Source organism: Theobroma cacao, chromosome 1 (genome assembly GCF_053813885.1).
Source record: "Theobroma cacao isolate CCN51 chromosome 1, ASM5381388v1, whole genome shotgun sequence".
Classification (NCBI taxonomy): Eukaryota; Viridiplantae; Streptophyta; class Magnoliopsida; order Malvales; family Malvaceae; genus Theobroma; species Theobroma cacao.
This window is the reverse complement of record NC_142639.1, coordinates 10,604,110-10,615,254: the sequence shown is the minus strand read 5'-3', so window position 1 is coordinate 10,615,254 and position 11,145 is coordinate 10,604,110. Positions and strand designations below refer to the sequence as shown.

Below are 11,145 nucleotides of genomic sequence, written 5' to 3'. Positions count from 1 at the left end.
ATTCAATTAATTGTTCATTTTTTATTATTTATCAAAAAAATTTTGTTTCACTTTTTATTCTTATCCTATTTTCATAATTTTAATTCACATATAAAAAAAAATTACAAATAAAAGACTTGGATGAATCCAACCCGCTTCTTTTTTTTTTTTTTGAATCCTTCATAAAACCACGTGATTTTAATTTTAACCTAACCCTAGTTACCAACCCTTTCCCATTTCTTCATTTTTACTCTCTTCTTCTTCTTCCATTGGCAGCAGCCAACCCCTTTCTCTAAACCCTCTCTCCATTACTTAGTCCCTGGCGCCGTCGCCCTTGTTGGCCTAAGCCTTTCCGACAGTGTCTTCCTCTTTCTTTCCCTTTCCTCGTTTCTTCTCTTCCCCTTCCTTCTGCCGCCAGTTTAATTCCTCTCTATCTAAAAAAGCCTAACCACCGTTCTCCTCCTGCAATTTGGGTTTTCTTTTAAAAGTCCTGCCACAGATTTAAAACTCCATTTAAAACCCCTTTCCTCAAAGCTGGGCATGGACACCCTTTAAAAGCTTTCTTCGTTGTTTTTGTTTGACTCACTTAATGGTAGTTTGTTTTTTCTAATCACACTGTCAGCTGCCACGTGTTAAAATAAGAAAACTAAAACGTGGCAAACTGAGGAAGCCCCTTTAGGGCTTGCTTTTACTTATGTTATTGATTATAGATGTCTAAAAAAAATATAATTAAATGTTTTTGAACTCCTTATTGTGTTGGTGGCTAAGAAGGAAAGAATTGATTTTTGTTCATAGAAGTACAATGCTGTAGCTGCCGTACAACCATAGTAATATTCCATAGAAGAGATTTACAAGGTGGTGTTAATGTAGTGAGAAGTGTCCTTTCCTGTTTCCTAGCTTAATTTGTGCCATGAGTTAACGCACGAAAAACACATCACATATGAATCAAGGCAATGAATTCCTATACAAGAATTTAGCCTATCGAGAACCATGTTGTCATTTTACGCACACCAAGGGTTGTCGAGAAATTAAGTTGCCATGTGCAAGGAGGAGCATCTTGAAAGTGGGCCATATACTTCAATGCATACAACTATATCTTGTAAATGTCTTTAATGTTGGATAATAATTATAATATATAAATAAAAGTGGCCCATCTCTGGTATCTCTCAACTGCCAAGCCTTCATCATTGAGTCTCCATCGAAATCCAAAAAAGTTCATAGTTTTTTCCCCAGATTTAGACATTAATTAATGATAAACAATGGAAAATATATTAGAATAGTTCCAACACAGCACATAAAACCTTAATTTCTTCTTTCAATTCATATAATTAGTTACGCGCGCTCTCTCTTTATTTCTGTTTCCACTGAGTATAGTTAATTAAGACTAGTGTGAATTAAGCTAGCTACCATCCAACTTTGTCATATATAAGTTCCTATCAGGCTGGACTCATTTACTATCTCAATGCTTTTGCTTTATCTTTTGTCTTTTAGGATACATTCCTGTTTAGCTACATGCTAACTGGGACTTCGAACTGGGCATGGCACGCATGAACATTCCCTGGATCTTCTTCGTTCAAATCTTAGTTCTGGCTTCTAAATCCGAAGCTAAAGTTTCTGCTATTATAGTCTTCGGAGATTCAACTGTGGATTCTGGTAACAACAATTACATTCCAACAATTGCTAAGTCCAATTTCGAGCCTTATGGCCGTGATTTTCCTGGAGGCAGCCCAACCGGACGCTTCTGCAATGGTCGCCTTTCTCCTGACTTCATCTCCGAGGGCTTTGGGCTAAAACCTATTATTCCTGCCTACTTAGATCCTACCCTAAACATCTCAGACTTCGCCTCTGGAGTTTGCTTTGCTTCTGCTGCAACTGGCTACGACAATGCTACGGCAGATGTACTGGTATGCACTTAGTCAAAGTTAATTCAATAATACCGTACTGAGCATATTCCTCATCATAATTTTTTAAATTAAGCTAGTTAAGTATTTAAGCTATTCAGGATTGTTTAATCTCATCCTGTACTATATAGTTGTTGCTGGTCTTCTGTTTTTTCCTTTCTTTTGTCCTTCCTCATTCATCATAGAACATAACTCTGCCATTTAAGGAATTAAATCATTAAATTCTTACAACTGTTCAACGGTGTCTAGTATGTGATATCCATTTACTTGTCCTTTCTGTGAAATTGAGTGGTATTGAATATACAATGGCAGAAAGTGATTCCTCTGTGGAAGGAAGTGGAGTACTACAAGGAGTACCAAAAGAAATTGCGAGCCTATCTTGGTGTTCAGAAGGCGAACGGAATAATTGCCGAGGCCTTATATCTAATAAGCATAGGAACGAATGATTTCCTAGAAAACTATTATGCCCTTCTTGACAGACAGTCCCACTTCACCGTTCAACAATATGAGGATTTCCTCATTGGCATTGCTGAAAATTTCGTTACGCAAATTTACGACCTAGGGGCCCGAAAGATGTCCCTCACAGGACTTCCTCCGATGGGCTGTTTGCCAGTGCAAAGAGCCACAAATTTTGAGGACCCTCTTAACTGCGTGGAGGAACGCAACAAAGTTGCCTTGGAGTTTAATGGCAAGTTGAATGTGTTGGTGGCAAAGCTGAACAAGGAGCTTCCTGGGTTGAAAGTGTTCTTCGCAGATGCTTATGACTTGCTTTTGCAGCTTATCCAAAATCCTTCTCAGAATGGTAAGCCTTTACTATCATTGTCCTACTTTTAATATATTTTTGACATAATATTTAAAATAATTCTTAAACTATTTAAAAAATTTTAATTAAGTATTTATTCTTATATTACATTCAATTAAGTTTTTTTACTTTTATTTTGAACCAAATAAACTCTTTTTTTTTTATTTTGAGCTAAATATATAATTTTTTATAACTAATAGTTAATTTAGTCAAAATATCATTTGTTATTCTTTACCATGTGTTTTTGACGAGATATGTTGACATGTCATAATGGATGATGACATGATATGATCATGTGGTATTTTCACTCTTCACATTAATGTCACACGTGTATAAAATGACAAGTAACGTTTTAATTAGTGACAATAATAAACTATTAACTGTTTTTTTTTAAAGGTAGAGTTTGTATTACTAATGATAGGTACAAAAGGAGAGCACCAAGGTTGGCTTAAGTGGCTTTTCCTTGTGCTCCTCAAAACCTGTAGGTGAACAAAGAAGAGTTCTGCAATAAAGGATAAGTAGATTTGTCATCTACTCTTTGTCACTATACACCCTATGGTATATCAAAATTTACATCCCTATGCTATACCAAACTAGCTTTCCTTTGTTTCTTGGCTTTCACATACATTACCAATAATCTACATTAGATCTCCCTATCTATGTATGCCCGTTTTGGCCAAGCTATCAGTAATTTCGTTTGCAAACCGAGGAATCTTTGTAATGCTCCATATAGAAAGCTTGGCTTTTAGCCTTTCAATCTTCATGATGATCCTTTTATGTTTTCATGGAGTGTTGTGAGGGTTTGTCACCCATGAAATGACGTTGGATGAATCACTTTCAAAGACAATCCCATGGGAATTTGACCATTTAGAAGCTGCCATCACTTGAAAGCCTTTCTAAAGAGCCAATAATTCAGTTGTATTTGAATCTGTAACTCCCACTAACATTGAGAAGAGGAGAAAGATGTTCCCTCTTTCATCTCTAAGAACCCCTATCCTTGCTTCACTAGGGCGTCCATTGATAGCCGCATGAACATTGAGCTTGAGATTCCTCGTAAGTGGTCCTTGCTAAACACTTAACCTTTTTGTCTGTTTTTTATTTTTTTAAGGACTCAGGCCAAGATTTGGACTTTTAATCACATCTAACAAAGAAAGGTTGAGCTCTGGCCATTTGGCTTTTACCCGCCATCCCAATCTTAACTTACTTGTATCAAAAGTAAGAGAGCTACTCCACTCTTTGCTTTTAAACACAGCCTCGTTTCGTGCTAACCATTTGAACCATGCAATAGTGTAAAAAGTCATTCTAAACACCTTCCCATTTTCCATTCATTTACTTATCTCATTCCAGTATTGAAAGCAAATAACAGGATCATCATGCATAACCCACTTAATATTCCAAAAGTCACAACACTAGTACCACAATTTCCAAGTTTCAGTGCATGAGAAAAATAAATGATTAATGATCTCATTACCTGTTTTGCACAGCAAGCAATATGTGGCTTCTTGTCTGATAATACCTTTGTGTTCCAGCTCTTGTTTCACCACTAATCTCTCCTTAAGTAGCTACCAATAAAAGCTTCAACTATATGGGGTGCTAATCCTTTCCAAAGCTGTTTCCACACCTCAGAATTTGAGTTATTAGTTAGAGATAGCTCGACAAAAGTACTTAGAGTTCTAGATGCCACTTGTGTTATGTTTCCAAATCAACTTATCTTGGAAGTCCTTATGTAACACTTGGTAAAAGAGTTAAGACATAAAAGCCTCCCATTGTTTTTCTTCCCATCCAAGCACAGGTCTTTTCAAGTTAATGGTCCACTCTCACCTTTGATTTTTTCACTTATCGAATTCTTTGATCACACCATTTTTGCCAATAGCCAAAGCAAATATTCTTTAGAATTGGTTGCACAGAACAAATATCGATATCCATTGCTCCCTCCAAAAGTTAATCCTCTTATCGTTGCCAACTAAGATTCATATTTCCATCACAAGTGATGCTCGCCATTTTAGAGTTATCCTTAAGTCGCTTCACTATGTTTTTCCACATGTTGGAAAATCTTCTTGAGTTGGCATTCAATGGCACCAATGTGTGAGAATCATACTCAATTTTCTTAACTCTTTCTAGAAAACTCCAATTTCATTATTGAATTGCCAATGCCATTTGTTAAGGAGGGCTTTATTCTTTACATGGAGATCGACAAGATTGATTTCGCCTAAGTCACAATACAAGTATGTTGATTCCTAGCTGACATAGTGTATCCTTCTCCTCTTGATAGTACCACCTCATAGGAAACGTCTTTGTAATTTATCAAGGGTTTCTTTAACTCCGGTTGGTATTGCAAACATTGACATAAAAAAGACTAGTAGGCTATTAAAGACTATTCTTAACAAGGTTATTCTTCATCTAAAAGAAAGGGACTTTACTTTCCAAATCGAGAGTCTTGCCTCTAATTGTCGACAATAGACTTTCGCATCTTAATCGAGCTCATTATGGTGTCGAAAGGTAATCTTGAGTAAGTTATAGGCCATTTGTTTGCTTTGCTAGCAATCTTTCTTGCCTATTCCACAGTAGTTTCATAATCAAGACCAGTGCCAAATAAACAACTCTTCTGTAAATTAATCTTGAGTCCGAAAACTACCTAGAAACACCTCAGCAAATGTTTAGCATTAAAAAGGCTATTGAAATCGATTTGCATAGAATTACAGTGTCATTAGCAAATTACAAATGAGAGACAACCATCTGGTTTCTGCCAACTTTCACTCCCTAACAAAGTCCCATACTGGTAGTTTTGAGCATAAGCACACTAAAAGTTTCCGCCACAAAATTACATAGGAAAGGCGAGAGTGGACATCCTTGGTGTAGTACTGATCTCATTCTGAACTGATTTGTAAGGTTGCCATTGACTAGAATAGATATGGATGCTAAAGAAAGACATGCTTTAAACCATTTTCTCTATTGGATGCCAAATCCTATTTTTGCCCAAAATAAAGTCAAGAAACTCTTAATCCACATAATTGTATGCCTTTTCGAAATCAACATTGAATAATAGTCCATCAGTCACCTCTTTTCTTAGATAATCAATGGCCTCACTTACAATGAGGTGGCAGTTAAAAAGTTATCGACCAACAACAAAAGCAAGTTGGTTCTCGTTGAAAACCTCGTTAATTACCAATTTTAGCCTGTTGGCTAGGGTTTTGGCAACAATCTTGTAGAGACTGCTAACAAGACGTATTGGTCTATAATCATTTAGAGGCAGGGCCACTACACTTGGGTATGAGCATGATAAACTATGTATTTACCTTGTTGTCTGGAGAAGTTGTATCATAAAAGTCATTGACCATCTTCATTATTTCACCTTTGAGAGTTCCCATTGTATCTTGAAAAAACCCATATTAAAACTATCCTGCCTTGGAGCTCGAATGCTATCACAGTTGGCAATGGAATTCCAAATTTTTTGTTCAGTAAAAGGCTTTTCTAAAGCTTTTATTGAGCTATCTTTGAGCACCCTGAATTTGCCCTTTAGATCATTCAATGATGCATCTGTCTTTTTTCATACAAAGATTGAAAGTGGCTCATAATTTCCATATTTAGGATCCCAAGATCCTTAACTGCCCTTTCATTGATTACAATAGAACTTATTGTGTTTCTTTTCTTCCTTGTCGAAGCGATATTGTGGAAAAATCTCATATTTCTGTCGCTTTCAAGATACCACCTTACCTTGGATTTCTACTATCAAGTTATCTCTTTAGCTTTTAATGCTCCCCACAATTTAGTTTTCAGTTTTATTGTCTTTTTTTTTAATCTCACTAGTGTTTTCGTAATTTTGCTGTTCCAACTAAAGATTGTGAATTTTAGCTTCTATTTTTTGCTAATATTTTATCTGTCGATCCCCTAAAGATAAAGTTGCCAATCTTTGATACATTTGCTAGTTTCCCTCAATCTGTACCAGATATTACATTTGCACCCTCTAATAGTGGCTGCCTTCTTCCATGCTTTATCAAACATTGGTTGGAATGTGGCTTTGTTTAACCAATGGTTGAAAAGTGGAACGACTTTGGGGCCCAATTCTTTTCCTACATGGTGAGTGCAATAGGGTTGTGATCCGATATTGATCGTGGTAGGCACAACTGCTAGATCCTGTGATAGGCTTCCACGATTTCCAATGAGATTAAATATCGATTAAGTCTACTATAGGACATGACTTCTCTATTACTCACCCACATGAACTTTTCGCCCGACATGGGTAGTCTACCAAACTACAATCCTCTATGAATTCCATAAAACTCTCCATGGCTTTTTCACTAGTGGTGACTCTAATTTTTCTTCACTATTTTTTACCACATTAAAATCCCCTCTTATGCATCAAGAGATATTTTCTTCACTTATTATCCTTCTTAAATCATCCCAGAAATTCTGTATTTCAGAATTGACATTGGCACCATATACATTGCCCATTCTACACCTAATATTAAGTTCATTAACCTGTCTTACAATAACAATGTATCTTTTGTCAACAATTACCTTTTCAACAGCAAAAAAGTCTTCATCCCAACATGACAAGAAACCTCCAAAACTCCCAATTGTAGGTGATGTCACCCACTCGAGCCTCTTATTTCCCTAAATGCTTTTTACTATTCTCTGTTTCAATTCTTGGCATTTGGTTTCTTGTACCAAAAGGAATTTGGGACTATGTACAGCAACCAAGCTTTTAAGGGCCCTTTTCTTTTTTGGTTTACCCATACCTTTGACATTCCAAGAAATAGACGATATTATGGACTCATAAAAACAACCCAAGCAAGAAGACATACCATTCAAAGAGCACGACCTCTTTTTTTTACAATTCCTCTAACTCCACAGTAGCAAAAGTTCTTATCATAGTCTATGTATCTTGCTTATACACCATCTCTAATTGAATTCCTACTTTGTAAGTTGCCTCTGCTTCCCTTATTACCACTACATTTTGATGTTGGATATCTTCATCAGTGATTCAGTTTCCTAAGAAATTTTCTTGTTTCATCCCTCTTTGCTCTACATTGATCCATTTTTTGATCGGATATGAAGCTCTAGTTCAATTTCTTTGGTCCTTTGGCCATATGATATTCTAAGCTCTTCGTTCTTACCCTTATTTCCTGTTCCTGCAACTCTTATGCAACTATCCACTATCGACTTTCTCTCAATCGTATTTCTTTCTTTCTAATCTGTATCCTTTTATTCAATCCTTCTCACAATTTTTTACTCAATCTCTGAAGGATTTGAATGCTTGCATTCTTGTTGTCCATGTACCTTCTATTGCCTATCACAAAATCTGACAACACTTTGACCTTCGAGTTCATCATCCTTTGCTTCCCTTGTAATTCGCTGCCTTCTAATTTTTTACCTTCCCCATGGTTTTTCCTTTGATTCAAAGCCTTACCTCCATTCAATTTCTCTAGGCTTGGTCTTAGTTCTAACTCATTCTCCACAGGGCCTAGCTTAATTCCCTCTAACTTCCAGCCTTCTGTAAATAGGTCAAGCCTATTCTTCCTTCTTTTACTGGTATTACCTATCTCCTCGTTTTTGGCCCAAAGCTCAATCTCATATCCGAGCTTTTTCCCTCTAAAAGTGGCCCCATTTTGATGCGATGACCCATCATTCTTTAGTGGCCTATCCAATTTCGGACAGCTTTCCTTACTTAATGTCTCGTGCGTCATGACTTCCTTTATCATGTTCTCTTCTTTGACTTTCCTTGACACCTCTCTTCTTGGGATAGTTGATTTGAATTTGAATTTGAATTTGAAATGGTTAAAGACTTTTCTACCCTCATCACACTTCCCCCCTTAATCACCTCTGTTGCCATCTTCATCTCACAGTCTTTACTGATTGGTTTCAACCACACTATTTGAGACATTCCAATCTCTTTATATACTTCACATCCATCACTCTATTCCTTTTATCTTCATTTCTTATCATGAAGGAGATCGAAAGGCGATTGATTTTTAGGTGTGTCGTCTGTGAGACCTTTTGCTCATTTGTAATCTCAATCAATATCCTGACACGGTCAAATCTCTCAGAACGAATAGTTGGTCTATCAAGTTGAACACCTCTTCCCCATTCCCTAACAATCGCATTAAACACATTCCTATGCCATAAATGCAGTGAGATGCCTTCAATAATGAACCATGATTTGACAATGTTCCCTTCTTGAGAGGATTTGATTCTGTTAACAAATTCAAACCGAACTCCTAGAACTTCAGGATAAAGGTATAAAATTATGTTCATCTGATCCTCATCCTCGAAGGTGATGACTACTTTCCATCCCTTTAAGATTTTCATGCTTGTTGAGATACCTTTACCACTTATCCCCACTTGAGCTGTTCTGATATGGATAACTTGTTTCAGTGTGCCTACATAGCTCCTCTTAAGCCATTCCATATTAGTCCCTGGAATCTCAACAGATAACTCTCTTATAGTTTGGGTTCTTTCTTTCTTCTAAGTAGTGTTCCTTCCGTTCAACTCCCCGATCGTTGCTTTTTGTCCTTTCTTAAAAATCAAGGCATCTCTATACGTTCTCCTCTCTCCCTTACTCAACCAACCTCTGTTCACAGTGTTTCTATGTAGGTATTCCTTATCCTTTTTTCGTTTTTAGGCCTACCACTAGTATTCATCTTCTTTAACTTTCAATATGCCTAATTCTGTCTTTCTACCATTCCCATACTTTGTAGCCCTTTGCATCTCCTTAGTGTAGTGGTATTTAACAAACGCAAATTTGAAGTTCTTACCTCTAGATGATCTACTCTTACTTTCCAAGTATAGGTCAACAACCACTTCAAACCCGTCAAACCATTTTTTCACTTCTCTCCAAGACACTGTGGAAATGATGTTGTCCACAAAGATCGTGAAAAGTTTGCTTCTCCATTCTTCAATGTCTTCATGTTTCATTCTTTCTTTATTGGATGTCCATTTTCTCATATCGTTCCTTCCTCTGTGTCGTGCTATTCGTTGTCCTTTCTCCATACCTTCCAGAACATAAAATTATGGTGTTACTTTGGATTCGAGAAATGATCATTTGCTTTGCTTAACTATATGCTAAAGCCCCGACTTGCTTTTTTCACCAAAACAAGTGCTAGCAAAAGTTCAAATTCTTACAAGCTACACAATCAACTATTAGCTATAAAAATTTATTTGACTCAAAATAAAAGTACAAAAACTTAATTATACGCAATATATCTACAATTTTCTTTTTTTTTGTTAAAAAAAAAAAGTGGATACAAAATATCATATTTAACATGTTTGAATATACTCAAATCTGCCTGAAACGAAATCTCTTCAACTCTTGACACTTGCCATAACTAGATGTTTAAGAGGTCCAAAAGACCTCTATCAAGATTGCAGAATTCATTTAAGCTATAAATAGAGAAAATTTATTATACAAGCAATTAGGTAGTAGTATTTAGGTTTTAGAGATTAACAATTTTCCGGTGAACAAAATTAAAGTTGTTGTGCACTATCATTAATTGAGCTTGCAGACAGCAGACCAATTTAAGGGCATGCTGAACTTTCAGCTGACTCAAGTCAAGTTGGATTTATCAGCAAGCTCTGATGATGAGTGGGGGTAGAGCAATTTATAATTTGATTGGTTATTCAAAAATTAAGGAGAACCAACTGGCTGATTCATAATCCTCTTGCATTAAAAAAAATAATGGATGTCTCAAATAAACTAAATGATATATAAAGTTATTATCTTATACATTCACCGTAAAGCTTTGAATAATTGATGATAAACATATAAGGTTTTTTGTTTGATTGTCAGGATTTGAGGTTGCAGAAGAAGGGTGTTGTGGCACAGGGCTGTTCGAGATGGGTATTCTGTGCAATCGGCATCTCACGTGTACAGATGCAAATAAGTATGTATTTTGGGATGCCATCCACCCCTCACAGCGAACTAATAAAATTATCTCAGATAATTTACTACGTTCCCTCGAACCACTGTTTCTATAATTTCTCAAACAAATCGAGTCTCTATTTGCATCAGTTTCCAACGATAGATGATCCGAAGCAGGAGATTATCGACTCTACAAGGAGAAACGAGGAACAATTTCCATTGAATTGAACAAAATAGAAATGCCACAAGGCTTTTTGAGGAAGCAAGAATACAACATTTGTACATTTTCTCTGATTTAAGTGAAAAATTATTTCATTGGATGGGCATTATATAGCAATAAATTTGAAACAAATTGTGTATGAAAAAACGTGGAGTAAATTTCTTGGGTGGTCATTGAACGTTCATGTTTTTGTTTAGGGTAAAAACATGAGAGATATTTTTCTATAATTAATTAATTCGTCATCTGATTCTTAATTATAATTAATATTACATATTATTTACTCAAAATGTTTGATTCAAATTCTTTCTTCCCAAATAAGAAAAAAAAAAAGGGAAATTAACTGGATTGGCATTTCAATCCTGCAAGGATTGCTGACATGTCCCAT

General features: G+C 36.0%; 1 protein-coding gene across 2 annotated transcripts; it reads left to right on the top strand.

Moving 5' to 3' along the window:
• Positions 1-1,379: 1,379 nt before the first annotated feature.
• On the top strand, positions 1,380-10,944 carry LOC18612227 (GDSL esterase/lipase At2g42990-like). 2 transcript variants are annotated; one of them, XM_018114994.2, is made up of 4 exons: positions 1,380-1,883; positions 2,193-2,682; positions 10,469-10,562; positions 10,691-10,944. In XM_018114994.2, exons 1-4 carry the CDS (start codon positions 1,518-1,520, stop codon positions 10,701-10,703), a joined length of 963 nt encoding a protein of 320 aa, XP_017970483.1. In that variant the 5' UTR covers positions 1,380-1,517; the 3' UTR covers positions 10,704-10,944. The 2 variants fall into 2 exon arrangements, with proteins under 2 accessions (XP_017970483.1, XP_017970479.1); XM_018114990.2 differs by having other exon boundaries at positions 10,469-10,944.
• The last annotated feature ends 201 nt before the right edge of the window (positions 10,945-11,145 follow it).